Source organism: Octopus sinensis, linkage group LG6 (genome assembly GCF_006345805.1).
Source record: "Octopus sinensis linkage group LG6, ASM634580v1, whole genome shotgun sequence".
Lineage (NCBI taxonomy): Eukaryota > Metazoa > Mollusca > Cephalopoda > Octopoda > Octopodidae > Octopus > Octopus sinensis.
In genome coordinates, this window is record NC_043002.1 from 39070515 (window position 1) to 39089534 (window position 19020).

General features: G+C 36.8%; 1 protein-coding gene across 3 annotated transcripts in view; it reads right to left on the bottom strand.

The window, feature by feature from the left end:
* The window catches only part of LOC115212926, a 198389-nt gene that overhangs the window by 77486 nt on the left and 101883 nt on the right, over positions 1–19020 (bottom strand). For all 3 annotated transcript variants that reach the window (XR_003881778.2, XM_029781756.2, XM_029781755.2), the window contains exon 3: positions 615–766. Coding sequence is in view for 2 of the 3 variants with exons in the window: in XM_029781756.2 (XP_029637616.1) it covers positions 615–766 (152 nt within the window). In the remaining variant the exon portion in view is untranslated. The remainder of the gene's footprint in view (positions 1–614; positions 767–19020) is intronic.

The window sequence follows — 19020 nt, forward strand, 5'->3', positions numbered from 1 at the left end:
ACTGAATATGCTATTCTCACAGAACAAAGAATTTGACAAACATATACATCTAGGAAAGTGATGGGGGTGGTGTTAAGGTAGCAAAACGGAATGGAAAACAAAAGAGAAAGAACATCTTTTAGTTTTTATCTTGTAATTGCTTCTGTTATTAGACAGCGGCCGTGCAGGGACACCAGCAGAATTCTAGCCAAATTAAAAGATCCCAGCACTTATTTCTTTTAAGCCTGGTACTTATTCTGTCGGTCTCTTTTGCCGGACTGCTAATTTATGGCGACGTAAACACATCAACACCAGTTGTCAAGCGGTGGTGGGAGACAAACACACGCACACACACACATATCATATCCATACGCAAGGTTTTAGTTGGCCTGGGGCATTAGTAGAAGACACTTGCCGAAAGTGCCACGCTGTGGGACTGAAACTGGAACTATGAGGTTGGAAAACAAACTCCTTACCACGCACCACACATGCATCAATTTGTTTAAGTTAAAAGTGAAATGAGCTGAGAAATGTTGATCTTTAACAATGAAATGCTACTGATATATATGTCGGAAATAGCAGAGAAGCAAATACTCTGCAATAAAGTGGAAAGAAAAATGCAATGATTGTCTCACCTGTAAATCTCCAAAACCAGTGGTTGACCAACAATGGATTCCAACGTGTCCATAACCGACTCATGGCTTTTACCGCGAACTTGTACTCCATTTACTTTCAGAAGTGTATCAGCCTCTCTCAGATGATTGTGTGCCTTGCTCTTCTTCCGTACCTAAATGAATGAGGAAATTACAATGTAATGATGTCATAACACAATTACAATTTTCTTGTCATGCTTCTCATATAATTTAAACACAATTTAAATGTATTTTATGTCATTTCTTTTTATTATCAGTCTTTAGGTTCCATTTGTTTTCATTCATATGATGAAACAGCAATTATAACGTTCACTCACGCCTTAAGCAACTGTTATATGTAAGCTACACCTGGAGATCGAAACTGGATAGCATACCCCCATTTACCTGGAACTTATTACCTAATCCACGACATGTACACTTTGATGACACTGGTCGTGTCATACGTGCGGGAACAAAATTTACTCAGGGGATGCGAATCCAGCTTCAACCCAGGATATTCACAGCGTTTTCATTGGCCTCACCAAGAAAAATTTTAGTGGGTATGCTTGCAACCCTTGCCCTGCCCCTGTCTATGGCTTGCATGTATTGTGTATTGTCGACGTCGGCTGCCACTCAAGGAGACAATGGAAATGTTTCCTTTCCCTTCACTCTCCTTCTAGACCCCTCCTTCTCCTGTCATTCTCTCTCTTCTTATCACATCATATGCGATAACCCTGAAAGCCTATTTGGAAGTGACAAATTTTTCAGAAACCCCCACAGGAAAAAACTGAGTCGTGGTATGGGGTTAGTAATAGGGGGAGTAATTGTGGGTAGTAAAGAAATAGGTATTTCGTCTGCCGTTACGTTCTGAGTTCAAATTCCACCGAGGTCCAATTTGCCTTTCATCTTTGGGGGCCGATAAATTAAGTACCAGTTACGCACTGGGGTCGATGTAATCGACTTAATCCCTTTGTCTGTCCTTGTTTGTCCCCTCTATGTTTAACCCCTTGTGGGCAATAAAGAAATAAGAAACGTTAGCACGTCGGGCGAAATGCTTAGCGATATTTCGTCTGCCGCTACGTTCTCAGTTCAAATTCTGCCGAGGTCGACTTTGCCTTTCATCCTTTCGGGGTCGATAAATTAAGTTCCAGTTACGTACTGGGGTCGATCTAATCTACTGACCTCTTCCACCAAAATTTCGGGTCTTGTGCCTAGAGCAGTAAAGGATATTTCTTCCAGTTCTTCACGTTCTGGTTGCAAATCTCACTAAAGACAACTTTGCTTTTCAGATTTTCAGCATGGGTAAAACAAATTGCTCGTCAAATATTGGGCTTTATAGCATCGATTAATGGCTCTTCCTTAACAACCGTTAGTGTTATGTCGCCACTAGAAACCATTAATCTCATGCACTTGTATTATTTTTTTCTCGAGAGCGTATTGAGCCGGTTTACACGTTTTCCATGGCGTATAAAGACCACAGCAACCGTCCTGGACAGGATGCTGGTCCGTAGCAGGCTCGCAACTTTTGAGGAGGAGTGGGAAGAGCAAGTCTGTTCTATTACATCGTCCCAGGAGTTCGATTCGTACTTTACTTTAGCGATCCTACAAGGTAAAGTTGACTTCGACGCGATTGAAACTCAAAACGGGAGGAACCAAATAGAATATCACTAAGCATTTTTTCCGGCGCGCTAACGATTCTGCCAATTCACCATTTTTATATACTTATATAAGTGTATGTTAGTGTTGTGGAGGCGCGTGGCTTAATGGTTAGAGTATCAGACTCATGATCGTACGATTGTTGTTTCGATTCCTGGACCGGGCGACGCGTTGTGTTCACGTTGCTCCAAAAAAGCCCGTTGTGGACAATAAAGAAATCAGTATTGTTATATTCTTGTATGTTTGTTTCCTGATATCTATATTTTAGTGCAGATACGATAGCTTATGTTCGTATGCATGTGTTTGTGTATGCCCGCAGAGCATGCAGTGGTGATACGTTACAAGTTGCTTATCTTCTACTTTACTTCTTGTGGTTTTGTTTAACTCTTTGTTAGAATATTTACATACATATGAGTATTTGTGGTTTTGTGTCTACGTATATATGGTACGTGTGTGTGTTATTAATGTTATGAAATCTTTCACAGCCTTGGATGGTTATCTCATTCTATTAATTTTATATATCTTATATATATATATATATATATATATATATATATATATATATATATAAAGATATATACATGCATTTTCGTTCGTAGATTTGCGTTGACACATATATACCTATGAATATAGTACATATAAACTCGTGCGAAATTATGTTAAACCTTATCCACATCCGGATGGTTGTGTATGTATAGCTAACCTCATTCAATATATATTTCTCGACATCTGTATGTAATTATATTTTCCATTTACATCTGTGCTCAGACACGCTTGTGAGTAAATATATGTTCTAGTACTTAGCTATACTCTTTTACTCTTTTACTTGTTTCAGTCATTTGACTGCGGCCATGCTGGAGCACCGCCTTTAGTCGAGCAAATCGACCCCGGGACTTATTCTTTGTAAGCCCATACTTATTCTATCGGTCTCTTTTGCCGAACCGCTAAGTTACGGGGACATAAACACACCAGCATCGGTTGTCATTCCAATGCTAGGGGGACAAACACAGACACACAAACCCACACACACACACACATATATATATATATACATATATACGACAGGCTTCTTTCAGTTTCCGTCTACCAAATCCACTCACAAGGCATTGGTCGGCCCGAGGCTATAGCAGAAGACACTTGCCCAAGATGCCACGCAGTGGGACTGAACCCGGAACCATGTGGTTGGTTAGCAAGCTACTTACCACACAGCCACTCCAGCTATGTTCATATAAATAGTTGTTCGTTCACTCCACACAGCGTAGCACCTTCTATAGCCTCGAACCGAACAAAGCCTTGTGAATGGATTTGGTAGACAGAAACTGAGAGAAACCCGTTGTATATATATATATATATGTGCATGTGTGTGTGTGTGTCCGTGTCCTTGTGTATGTATTTTTCACCCCCACCAACGCTTGACAACCGGTGTTAGTATGTTTACGTCCCATATAATCTAGCGGTTCGGCAAAAGTGACCTTTAGAATACGTACTTGATTTTAAAGAAATTAGTCTTAAGGTCGATTTGTTCGACTAAAAACCCTTCAGTTTGTTGCTCCAGCATTGCCGCAGTCAAATGACTGAAACAAGCAAGAGATAAAAGACACAAGAACAAATAACGTATATGTATTGTATTTACATGTGTGTGTGTGTGTGTGTGTGTGTGTGGTGTGTGTGTGTGTGTGTGTGTGTGTGCGTTTGTGTGAACGCAATGTAATTTAGAAATCACTTTGGTATTTAGACTATCTTTATCTTTTTCCTTTATCTTGTATTTGTTTCAGTCCTTCGACTACGGCTATGCTGGGGTACCGGCCACGAAGATTTTAGTCGAACGAATCGGCCCCATCACCCTCCAATACTTCTTTCTTCAAGTTTGGTACTTATCCTATTGGGTCTACGGGATGTAAAGAAACCAACGCCGTTTGTGAAGCGGTTGTGACATGGGCCAAACCTATCTGTAGGTATGTATTTGCACATGTGTATCTGTCTATTAATTCTTCTTGTTGCATTTGTGTACGCGTAAAAGATTCTTTCAACATTTCTAGCAGACAGACAGATAGCTAGATAGATAGATAGATAGATAGATAGACAGACAGACAACTAGCTAGCTAGCAAGCTAGATAGATAGATAGATAGATAGATAGATAGATAGATAGATAGATAGATAGATAGATAGATAGATAGATAGATAGATAGATAGATAGATAGATAGATAGATAGATAGATAGATAGATAGATAGATAGATAGATAGATAGATAGATAGATAGATAGATAGATAGATAGATTGGTTGATTGATTGATTGATTGATTGACTGATTGATTGATTGATTGATTAAGAGAAAACGTAAGATTAACTTATCACCTTATTTTGGAATACGCCTGTATAACAATGCGAATGCGCTTTAGTCTCTATAAACAAGTATTCATACATTTATGTACTGTGTTTATATAAAGTGTATGTGATTGTGTGTGTTCGTGTGTGTGCGTGTGCGTAGATGCGTGTGTGTTTAAGGCATCAAACGACAGCAGATCTCAATCGTTGATAGGCAAATCTAAGTTTGATTAGCAGCTGAGCTGTGTGGAGAGTTAAGCTATAAAACCTGATGAAATCTATCAAATATCCCTTGCACGCAACCTGCTGAGAGAATTCGTAGCATGTGCAAATGCATTAATTCTGTTGCAGCTGTTGGTATGGCTGTTACTGTTGCTGTCGATGCTGCTATTACTAACTGGTGCAAACGGATTAAGCGAAAGTTTAAACGGAATTTTAAATTTTCTACCCTTAATAGTAAAAAACAAATGTACGAAATCTTAATACTTTCAAATTATGAGCAATCATTAATTTAATTTGATCACGAGAATTATATTCGATTACTGGTGTTTGTTATGCTTTTGTTGGGGTTTTTTCGTTGTTATTTTTGTTTGTTGCTTGTTATTTTGATTCTTCTCTCATTGTTGTAGCTCATACAATTGTTTTTGCTATTGTTGCTCTTGCTGTTCTTTGTTGATGAGTTAGCAGACATTATGGAACGGCACAGAATAAAATGCACTACATATAATTAGTTTTCTTCCTCTAGTGATCGTAGTTGAAAATCCACCGAGATCGACTTTGCCTTTCATCTTCCCAAGGTCGATAAAAATAAGTCTGAGGCAGGGATTGAAGTTGATCCAATCGAATGTACCCTTCACCTACAAATGCCTGGACATTTTCCAAAGGAAGAAATCATTATAAGTATATCTTAACATACAAATCTGGCTGCGATATAAACAGTAACTATTTCCCCATACAACGATAAAAGCCTTTGTTTAATATTTGTTAGTTTTTTTTAAACTTTGTTTTGTATCAAAATTAGGCTTCGCCTAGGTTTTCTCTTTTTTTAGTAATACTAAACATAACTATTTATATTCTATGTAAACATTTATTGTAACTGAATATAAACCAGATTGCTTAGTAATTTAGTAAAAGGTGAGCTATTTAAATATGTTTACTTTATTCATCAGTTTCTGGAGTGGATATTGGATGATAAGAGATCACGTGGAGCCCTGTATTAGAAATTGTTTGGGGAAGACGTCATTTACGTGTTAACTGAATGCTTGCTGTAAGCACACAGGACAATAATCAGGATTAAACTGTCTTAAATTCTCCAGAATCAAAGAAATATGTAACAATTGCGTTACAGTTTGAATGAGTAATATAGCAAAAGATGTTACAAACGAGAATAGGAAATATTGAATAGGAGGTTTTCTGTGATCAAATCAGACGAAGATAATAAACTGCACTTTTCATTCTTTTGGGCTCCATAAGACAAGAAACTGTAGGGCATCAGATCGAACAGCCACATTCTCTCTCAAACGATGGTCTTATGACTACTTCAAGAATTGTTGTGACTAAAAATATGAGAAACTTCTGCAAACCTATCTGTCTATCTGAATAGGCGCAGGCGTGGCTGTTTGAGAAGAAGCTTGCTTCCCAACCACATGGTTCCAGGTTCAGTCCCACTGCGTGGCACACTGGGCAAGTGAGGATTTGGAAGATGGAAATTGAAACGAGCCTGTCGTGTGTGTGTGTGTGTGTGTGTGTGTGTGTGTGTCAGTGTATCTCCCACCACCGCTTGACAACCAGTGTTGGTTGGTTTACGTCCCCGCAGCTTAGCAGTTCGACAAAAGGAGTTGGAATAGAATAAGTACTAGACTTTAAAAAATAAGCACTAGGGTCGATTCATTCAACTAAAATGTTCTTCAAAGCAGTGCCCCAGCATGGGGGCACTGAAACAAGTAAAAAGGTAAAATAAAAATAGTCTAGTATTTTATTTTTAAGATACTTCACTCTGCACTTTGGGAAGATTGTGTGAGAATACCCTATAATTTAATTTCTTCCAAAATTGGAAGAATTTTGTTGCTCCTTCCTCCAGAGTCAAGAAGTAAAATAAAGTTACTGATGAAACGCACGCAAACGTACAAACGCAAATATCGAAATCTGTGTTTGTTTGTGTGAATATGTGTGTTTCTTATTCGTTTATTGCCCCCAAGGGGCTAAACATAGAGGGGACAAACAAGGACAGACAAACGGATTAAGTCGATTACATCGCCCCCTGAGCGTAACTGGTACTTAATTTATCGATCCCGAAAGGATGAAAAGTAAAGTCGACCTCGGCGGAATTTGAACTCAGAACGTAACGGCAGACGAAATACCTATTTCTTTACTACCCACAAGGGGCTGAACACAGAGAGGACAAACAAGGACAGACAAACGGATTAAGTCGATTATATCGACTCCAGTGCGTAACTGGTACTTATTTAATCGACTCCGAAAGGATGAAAGGTAAAGTCGACCTCGGTGGAATTTGAACTGAGAACGTAGCGGCAGACGAAATACTGCTAAGCATAACACCCGGCATGCAAACGTTTCCGCCAGCTCGCCGCCTCACACGAATACGTGTGTTTCTGAATATGATTTTATATGCATTTATTGTTGGGGAAAATATGTGATCTTTTGTCTACCCACGTATATTTACAAGTGATTTTATTTATGAATTTGTTAATCATTTCTGTCACATTGTCTTACAATAAACGCCAAATATATGAAGTAAACTGTATTTATTCATTTTCATTTGTACATATACTTATTTTCATGAGTATTTTGTTGTTCTTTTTCTATTAATTCCCGTTTGTTACTAGGCTTCAGTAAATATATGCGTACTTTCACACATATATGTAAGCATGTGTGTATCTGTACATGTATGTTTTCTTCTAGTTTTAGTTATTTTGAAGTCTTCCTGCAAAGAAGGTGTTGCTTTCAAACAAAGATATAAGAGTCCACTATTTTAATTGAGATAACAAAACCAAATTCACATTCAGAACTTTAGAAATGTCTTGCATATTTTTACTTTCCCACTTACAGATAGCATCTATAATTTACGTAATAAGAATATATGTATATTTCAGCCGAAGAGGGTTTTGGTTGAAACGCTTTGCATATCACAGAGAGATAACAACGGTGAATAAATCATGTAATTCTGCATCATACGGTAGTCTGGAAACTCAAGCGAAAGTGTTCTTAACTAAGAGTAGTAGAATATGTATGTGTGTATCTTTGTATATATATATATATATATATAATATATATATATATATATATATAGAGAGAGAGAGAGAAGAGAGAGAGAGAGAGAGAGAGAAGAGAGAGAAGGATAAGAATGATATAGACAGGTATGCAGTATTCACACCATCCATAATCTTCTTTTCTACTCTAGGCATAAGGCCCGATATTTTGGGGGAGGGAGCCAGTCGATTACATTGACCCCAGTACGCAACATGAATCTTTATTTATCGATCCTGAAAGTATGAAAGGCAAAGTCGACCTCGACGGAATTTGAACACAAAACGTAAAGACAGACGAAATATCGCTAAGCATTTCGCCCGGCGTGCTAATGTTTCAGCCAGCTCGACACCTTAACATCGATAATATTACGTAATATGTTACGCAAATCTCAACTCATCAGGCTAACCAAATAAGCAAGCAAGCAGTTGCATGTTGATTAATCAACAGGTGATCAACAAGTAAAATTTCTTATCAGAATTACCATCATCTTATAAATGTAAAGTGGGTACTATCTGTCAATCATCAAAGGTGGAAAGCAGAATGATGTTGCAAATTAAATAACTGTTTCTATTCCAATGATGTCATTAAACTTAGCAACCTCGTTCATCAAGGCTAGTGGCAAGCATGTTATTCGATGATGAGTTGAGAGTTGCGTAACATATTAATTTTATGGATGTTGCGCATACTGCATACTTGTCTCAACTATGCTTACGTCACAATAAAGACTTAACGAAGCAGCAGTAGCAAAACCAGGTAACCCATTCGTCTGTTTTAATTATGTTTATACGCCACAATTAAAGTTCCATTCATTGTTGGATATTATTGGATAGACTGGGTACTGGAGTTGTGGATTGCCTAACAATTACGAAGCCCTTTCAACGATGCATTGTATGCTATGATAATCTATTGTTTAACTGTTTGTTTGGCGTTATTCTGTCTACCCAATAATTGCTGCGTGCTTGACTATGATATGCGTTGATCCTTTAGGCAACCCTGTAATTAAAGCTATATATATATATATATATATGGGGGGGGAGGCGTGTGTGTGTATGTGGAGGTGCGTGGCTTAGTGGTTAAGATGTTAGCATCATGATCGTAAGATTGTGGTTTTGATTCCTGGACCGGGCGACACGTTGTGTTCTTGAGCAAAACACTTCATTTCACGTTGCTCCAGTCCACTCAGCTGGCAAAAATGAGTAACGCTGCGATGGACTTGCGTCCCGTCCAGCTGGAAACACATACGCCATTGAAACCGGGAAACCGGGCTCATGAGCCTGACTAGGCTTTAAAAGGGCGCATTCATTATATATATATATATATATATATATATGCGAGAGTGTGCTGAAAAGCTCCTGGCTTTAAGGTTATCGCGAAAGGCCTGGTTGGAAGCCCAATCTTCCGAGTTCTTTTACAGGACTTCGAAAAACTGAAGGATTGCAGCAGTAAGTGTGTGAATCTGAGAGCGGAATATCTTGAATAAAAACAAAATTAACTGATCCTCTTGTATTTTATTTTACCCAAAGCCAGGAACTTTACAGCACCTACCAAATGTATATATATATATATATCGGGTTCCTGCATAACCACCTAGTTTCATCAGCGGGCTAAGGTAGATTTCTGTAAGATGAATTGTTTCATGTTGAGGGTATAATACATACCTAATTTAGATCGCCTTGTCAGTACATATTAACATAGATGTTGTCACGTATATGTACATTTTTACAGATATTCTATACGCATGTATGTATGTATTTAAAATCATATAAGAATGAACGAAACTCTCGGACCTTGTATCACTCAGTTACTTCTACTAAATATTGATATATATAAATACATGAATTTGTTTGTATGCTTATGTATATATGTGTGAATCGTTAGCGATTTTCTTCCTCCGTCTTCCTTTTCTCTTGAACTTTCCTATGTCTCCTATTCCTGAAGAAGAGCTTTACTCGAAATGTAAAACTATATTTCTCTCCTTCCCTGAGCGTCTGTTGATACTTTGCATGCATGTACCACATCCTCGCGTTGTTGTTTTTGTTATTGTGTTTTTTTCTTCTTTTTTTTGGATTAATTGTATACGTATACAGATATACACGTACAAATATATACATATATATTTGTATACATATGTATTTATTCATGCACCTCAGTGTATTTGTATGTATTTGCATAAATATATACTTCGACGAACTAGTTTCATATCTAGCTTCCTATATTTAAAAGTATATCATAAATGTATTTGAATATAAGTGTGTGTGTGAGTGTGTATGTGTGTTGCGTATATGGACATACATATGTGTACGTGTATATGTGTATATATATATATATAGGTAAATGTATGCCTAAACGTATTTCTGCGAGACATGCTTATAATACAGATCAATTTGTTAAAATCACATTTTGCCCAAAGTTTCAACAATAAAATTAAATTATAAACAAAATACATTGATATTGGCTAGCGCCTATGAAACATAATCGTGTTTGCTTTCATCCTCATATATCTAAAAAAAAAATGGTTAAGCTGTTTATTTATTCCACGCACGAATAAAAAATAGATAATAGATCTGAACAGATATCTGTATGGTGTCTCACAAACAGGTATAAATTTTTAAATTTCCACTATCAGCAACACCAGCGTCATTTTAACTTCTATGTCATAATGCTAAAATTCAGTCAACTAAAAACGATTTATGAAAATATAGTTACAAACATGACTTTTGCGTTATAACAAACTCTACAGTCAAAAACCAAGACTCTTTCTTCTTTTATTATGAATTCTTCTAAATACAATATAATTCAGCTTCATTAAATTTAATTTGTTTCTTCAATTATCTTGAATTTTTTAGCAAGTTATGATTATATATATATATATATATATATATATACATACATACAGGGTGGACCAAAACTCACACACCAAAACATTTTACTCTTTTTTTGTATTACGTTATTATTTTATTGTTATTGTTTTTGTTGTTGTTGAGGTGACGAGCTGTCAGAATTGTTAGCACGATGGGCAAAATGCTTAGCGGCGTTTCGTCTGTCTTTATTTTCTGAGTTCAAATTCCGCAGAGGTTGGTTTTGCTTTTCATTCTTTCGGGATCGATACATTAAGTACCAGTTTAGTACTGGGTTCACTGTAGCAGACTAGCAACCCCACCCCTGCCGCAGATTTCAGGCCTTGTGCCTACAGCAGGAAGGATTATTATTATTATTGTTGTTGTTGTTGCTGTTGGTGGAGTTGTTGGTGGTGGTGGTGTTTGTGGTGGTCGTATTGTTATTGTTATTAGTATTCATTTTGTTCATGTACAAGTACGTGTGTATTTATCATTATCTTATCTAGTTTATTCAATTTTAGAAAAATTGAAGCACGTCTAACAATTCCGGAGCGTATTGAACTTATCCTATACGTGACATTTGGCCCACCCTGTACACACACACAATATATATATATATATATATATATATATATATATATATATATATATTATATATATATATATATATTATATATATATATATTTAACTACTTATTTTAATTTTAAATATGTTTATGCTGCTTGCATAACGAACATGATTTAAAGGTCTCGCAACACTTCATTTCAGAATCACTGAATATGTATAGCACCCAAATGAATAATGTGCTTACAATCTACCAATAGATTCTTAATCTGTGGCCTTTCATGAACCATTTCTTGTCAACAGGAATTCTAACAAACATCAACTGTAGGTCATTGTGTCGAGTGACTGCTACAAATATATATTTTTGTCGCTTCCCATTGTTTAATATTATGATACGTAATGCGAAAGTCACGGTATCTGGTTCAAATACGCTTTGTCTGGTGTGAAACTGTCCGTCCCTGATATGATAATGATAGGTTCGCGTTCAAATTCATAATAGATATTAATGTAAAATATCGAAAAAAAACATATTCAAATATAGATAGGTAGATAAATAGAGAGAGAGGGTGGAAGAGAGACAGAGGGGGCATGAATGCGAGATAAGAAGTCTACTCCCCAACCACATGGTACCACTTTCAGTCTCACTAGCACAAGACGTACAAAGCCTTGTGAATGGATTTGATAGACGGAAACTGAAAGCTTAGTACTTACTCGATCGATCGCTTTACTGAACCGCTAAGTTACGGTGGCGTAAACAAACCAACGCCGGTTGTCAAGAGGTGAGGGGGGGCGAACACAGACAAAAAGCGCTGCACACACACATAGATATATACATATGTACACGACCGTCTTCTTTCGGTTTCCATCCACCAAATCCACTCACAAGGCTTTGTTGGCCCGAGGCTATAGTAGAAGACACTCGTCCAAGACGCCACGCAGTGGAACTCAACCCAGAACCATGTAGTTGGGAAGCAAGCTTCTTACCATACAGCCACACCTGCGCCTATGTATCTATTTATGTGTGATTGGTTTTGCATTGGTCCAACTCCAACCTTTGACACCCGTTGTTGGTAACATAGCGGATCGGTAATGGATAGAAGTACCATGTTTTAAAAATAAGGATTGGGGTCAATTTATCCAACCAAAAACCTTCACAGGTACACACGTATGTATACATATATACATACATATATATGCATATAAGGCGGTGAGCTGGCAGAAAAGTTAGCGCGCCTGGCGAAATGCTTTGTGGTATTTCGTCCGCCACTGCGTTCTGAGTTCAAATTCCACCGAGGTCAACTTTGCCTTTCATCCTTTAGGGGTCGATAAATTAAGTACCAGTTACACACTGGGGTCGATGTAATCGACTTAATCCGTTTGTCTGTCCTTGTTTGTCCCCTCTGTGTTTATCCCATTCTGGGCAATAAAAAAAATACATATATGCATATACACACCGGCCTCGGTTCAATTTGAACCCAGTATTATGAGGGACGAGACTTGATAGTCTAATACTATATTGCACATTCTGATTTCTAAGAAATGCATTATTTCATATTGATCTGAAATTTTGACACAAGACCAGCGGTTTCGAGGAAGGGGCAAAGTCAATTACATCGACCCCAGTACTCAATTGGTACTTATTTTATCGACCCCAAAAGGATGAAAGGCAAAGACGACTTCGGCAGAATTTGAACACAGAACATAAAGACGGGCGAAATACCGCTGAGTATTTTGTCCAACGTGCTAACGATTCTTCTAGCTCACTGCCTTAACCAAGTATTTTGTATTGGTTTAAAATTTTGGCACAAGTCCAGCAAATTTAGAACAAGAGTAAGTTGATAACATCGACTCCCAGAGCTCAGTTGGTACTTATCTTATCGACTCAGTCGGTTACGACGACGAGGGCCCCATTCGCCATGATAGATCACTAGCCACTACACATTCTTTATTTTCTCTTTGTGTTTCCTTCTGCGTAGGCTCGAAACGTTAAAGACTTTTTCACTTCCCGAGCGTTATACTAATACATCTCTTTGTTGCCTACACCACCTGTCAACGCGTGTGTGTTGTGTGTGTGTGTGTGTGGTGTGTGTGTGTGTGTGTGTGTGTTACCATATAAGAATTTAGAAACGGCGAGATTGCGTGAAATTATTCGTTTTTAACGGTTGAAATGGAATGAGATAAAACTGTAAATAATCTTTTGTAGAATATATACAAGGCTTGAAATTTTGGACATATCGATACCAATGTGCAACCGGTACGTAGTCCATCGACCCCGAAAGGAAAACATTCGCTCAAGATGCTACGAAGAACAATTGAACACGGGGTACGTGTGTTTGTGAAGTAAACTTTTTAATCATAGTCATACTGTGCACGCACAGCAATAATTCTTTCAAACTTCGGCACAAAGCCTACAAATTTTAGGCGAGTGTGAAGTAGATGGCATTGACTTCACTGATACTTCTTTTGTCGACCCCGAAACAATGAAAGACAAAGTCAACCTCGGAGGAATTTGAACTCAGAACATAGAGCTAGAAGAAATGCCGCTAAGCATTTCGATAAGTACTAATGATCCTACCAGTTCGCTGCTTTCTCCTGTACTTTAATAATGGTTTCAAATTTTGGCACAAGGCCAGCAAGTTTGGAAGTAGAGGTAATTTGATTATATCAATCCCAGGGCTCAACTGGAACTTATTTTATCGACCCTGAAAGTACAAAAGACAAAGTCGACTTCGGCGGAATTTGAACTCAGAACGTAGACGGACGAAATGCCGCTAACCATTTTGCCCGTCGTGCTAACGATCCTGCCAGCTCGCCACCTTATTTTAAATTTTAATAATCCTTTCTACTATAGACACAAGGCCTGAAATTTGGAAGAAGGGCTTAAATAGATTGTATTGACCCCAGTACTCAACTGGTACTTATTCTAGCGACCCTGAAACGATGAAATGCAAAATCGACATCGGTGAGATTTGAACCCAGAACGTAAATCCGGACGAAGCACCGCTAAGCATTTTTCCTGGCACAGTAACGATTCTGCCAGCTCGCCGCCTTATCCTATACTTTAATAATTATTTCTACTATAGGCACAAGACCTGAAATTTTTGGTGGGGACCTAAGTCGAGTACATTGACCCCAGTACTCAACTGGTATTTAATTTATCGACCCCGAAAGGGAATTTGAACTCAGAACGTAGCGACGGGCGAAATACCGCTAAACATTTCGTCCACCGTGCTATCGATTCTGCCAGCACGCCGCCTTATCTTACAATTTAATAATAACAGTAAATAAGATGACTAGATGACAGAAACGTCAGAACGTTCAGCAATAGGCTTAACGGCATTTCGTCCATGCTTGGGTTCTGAGCTGAAATTTCCTCGTGCTCGACTTTGCCTTTCACCTTTTCGAGTTTGATTAAATAAGTAGTAGTTACGCATCGGGGTTGACGAAATCGTCCTGCCCACTCCTTAAAACTTCAAATCTTGTGCCTACAGTAGAAAGGAATGATAACAGTAAATACAACAATGCGTACCATAAATCGTAAAACGTTATATACGAGTGAGTTTGGTAGTGTACATATATATAAAAGACTGAAGTGATACAGGGATTCATAATTCTAGATTGAATTTCAATAAAACAAAGCGCTTTATGATAGGTTTAATAGATACGTGGTTGGGTTTTAATGCCGATGGTACACAACGGGAGTTTCCGTCCGATGGAAGCATGCTTCTTAGCAAAAAAAATAATAAATTGATGCATAAATAGCTTCATTTCGTAAATAACTATGAGTATATATATATGTGTGTGTGTGTGAATAAATTCATATTTCATGTATGTGGGCGTATGTATACATGCGTTATGTGGGGGGCGGCTGGTGATGGAGGTATGTTGGAATGGCTGTTTTTGTATATGTGGAATAGTGTTATAACACATCCTTTTGATATATATATATATATATATATATATATATATATATATATATATATATTCATACATACATACATGCACATGGGTATACATATAATGTATTCTTTTACTTGTTTATTCAATCATTTGATCGTGGACACGCTGGAGCACCGCCTAAAATGGGTTTAGTCGAAGGAATCGACACCAAGACTTATTCTTGGTAAGCCTAGTACTTATTCTATCGGTCTCTATATATATATATATATATATATATATATATACACACACGTATATTTACATACATATATACATACACATAAACTTACATATATATACATGTATACACACACACATATATATATACACACACGTATATTTACATACATATCTACATATACGTACATATATACATATATATATATTATATATATATACGTACATATATATATATATATATATACTACATATATATATATATATATACTACATATATATATATATATATATACGTACATATATATATATATATACGTACATATATATATATATATATATACGTACATATATATATATATATATATATATTATATATATATATATATACGTACATACATACATACATACATACATACATACATACATACATACATACATACATACATACATACCAAAATACCTTTCAAGTTTTCGTAAGTTTCCAGAGAGTAAGTCTTACATATTTGTCGGGGTTTTCACCAATTAGAAAGAAATGAGGTTAGTTATTCCTATTACCATCACCAACATCAACACACTCACCACTGTCAGCGCCTCATTCAACATACAGTTAGAATTTTTTTTTAAGACACTTAAAATGCAATGCGTAGCATAAAATTATGTTAAGTGTGTTCAGGTTTTATGCCCTTCATTCTTTGCAAACATTGTTAGCTACCCTTGTGAAGCTCCTTTGAAGAACCCCGGTGCAAATGAGAAATCAACTTAAATTGGCTTTCGCTTGATCATTTTATTACGTATTCGGCATTCTGCTTTCAATTACCAATAGTCGCAGAGTTGATTTCCCCAGTGTTACGAATTGACTTTGTCAAAAGAAATCATTATTTTCTATGAGGAGAGATTCAATTCTCTGTTGATGCATGTTCCATATATGTAAGTCAGTAACAGGAATGGTATTATACTAATTTCGTATTTTTACCAGGTGAATAAGTGATGTAATACGATACAAAAATAAATTAGTGATAACAATAATGCTACAAGTTTGGATCAGAAGGTGTCGAAAACACCATTTTAATGAAGCTCTATAAGCTAATTGTGGAAGGGGACTCGATTTTTATCGCTCTTTTTACCTTTTATTCGTTTCACTCATTGGACTACGACCATACTGGAGTGCCGTCTTGAAGGGTTTAGTAAAACAAAGTTCGACTCCAGTACTTTTTAAAGTACTTTTTAAAGTGTTTTTAAAGTGTTTTTAAAGCTGGTAGTCATGCTGTCGTTTCCTTTCGCCGAACCGTTAAGTTGTACATCCACAAATCAACACCGGTCGACAAATGGTAGGGACACAAATACACATATATATACGACGAGCTTCCTCACAGTCTCCTTCTAGCTCACTGAAAAGTATTGGTCGGCCGGGGGCTACAGAAGAAGACATTTGCCCAGGATGCTATGCAGTGGAACTAAACCTAAAACCTTATGGTTCCAAAACGAGCGTCTGAACCACACAGCCGTGCCTGCGCCAATAACTGTAGAGAGAAGCATCAACAGCCATATGGTTAGATTAAGAGGTGAAATTCTGCTATAATATTTCTAAGAGCAGAAAGGCTACAGGCTGGTAGAATCGTTACTGCACCGGACAAAATTGCTTAGCGACATTTCATTCAGATTTTACGTTCTGAGTTGAAATGCCGCCGAGTTTGACTTTACCTTTCATCCTTTTAGGGTACCATTTGAGTTTTATTGTGCCCGCGGGCTGATATACTCATATGTACAAAATATAGTAAACTTTTCGATCAAAATTTATACTATATATGTATACCTATTTGTGATATAGGTCGCGTTTCCACTACAACTGAAAATGGACAGTAATCGTCTGGTAATTGCCATTTGAATGGAAATTTTGTTTGCACTATAAAACACATATTGCTAGGTTTATACTAACCGCTTGAGACCCAACTACACTTTAGCTGAAAAAAATAGAAAACGTCATAAGTAATATAAACGTCCTAAATTCAGTGGCGGCGTTAATGAAGATGTTACGCTTTAATTTAATGTGTTAAACTTATCTTTATTAATGTATATCAAATTATACATAGATATATACAAGATTTGCACACATATAAGAGTTAGCACCTGTGATCCGCCCGCAGACCTTTTCCTTAGGAAATTTTTGCCCGCCGCACTCAAAAGTTTCCCCACCCCTGGTCTATGTAATCAACTTACCCCTTTGACATAATTCGGCAGCCTTTTCCTTGGACAACATTAACGGCAAGATTGAGAGGACACTTGCACGTAGACAACTATTCTACAAATAAACCTTGCCCAGGATGGTGCTTACATGTGCAGATGAACAAGCAGACATGACCGACTGAGGCCATATAAACAGTTATTTATATATTCTAGTTTGTATTCCAATGTATACATATCCCTTTCATGTCATATCTATTATTTATACTGTGATTGTTTGATTAATATTTCCATTGTTTTAACATATAACAAATTGCTTCCAGTTACAGGTTGTAGTGTAAACACATACGTACAGCTAATATTTCGATGACAATGCCGGAAAACACAATTTATTTAACGTTATGCACCTATTGTATCTAGCTATTCTTATAACGTACTAAGTATACGGATTCTTCGCATGAAAATTACATCGATTTCTAGGTCATCTTTCACACATGGCTAACATGTGAGTGGATGGATGGATGGATGGATGGATGGATAGATAGATAGATAGATAGATAGATAGATAGATAGATAGATAGATAGATAGATAGATAGATAGATAGATAGATAGATAGATAGATAGATAGATAGATAGATAGATAGATAGATAGGGTCCACTAATAACATTTTGTAATAAATAGTATTAAAATACCTTTATATGTTGTGCGTTGGTCTCTTTGCATTTATTAATACGAGGGGTGTTGAAAAGTTCCTGGCTCTAAGGGTATCGCGAAAGGTCTGGTTGGAGGCCCGACCTTGAAAGTTCTTTTACAGGGCTTAGAGAAACTAAAGGACCTCTGCAATAAATGCGTGAACCTGAGAAGAGGATATGTTGAATAAAATCACAATTAACTGATCCTCTTGTATTTTCTTTTACCCAAAGCCACCCTCTTGTATGTCTAAGACTGAGTACACACCAGCATATCAAGAATCATAGTTGTTTTAAATAAATCTATCCGCTTAAACTGTACTCGCTATATATCTGTTTTTTATAAGTTATCCTAAACATAATTTTTTTACCGTTTTTTTTTTCAAAACCAATATCGTAACATTTTCCCAAACTCATTTTCACTCATCCATCAATAGGTACACCACATCTAGAACAAAGTTTTACTTCGATACAAATATTTTTCAAATAACACAGCCTGTTGTTGGTCTTAATTTACATTCCTCAACCAATACGAAACTTCCTCAGTTTGATAATACGACTTTTAATATACAACAGATTTTTCTTCACAACAACTGCAAGCTTATTTTCATATATATTGTTAATATGACAACCATCCTGTAGAAAATGGTGTTATTTTGAAATATGCATGTTTTGTTTTCATCTTTTTGTACATCTTACCAAGATTCTTTGCCAAATAATTCAGAGGCTCTACCAACCTGTTTCTAACGCATGTTTTTAATTT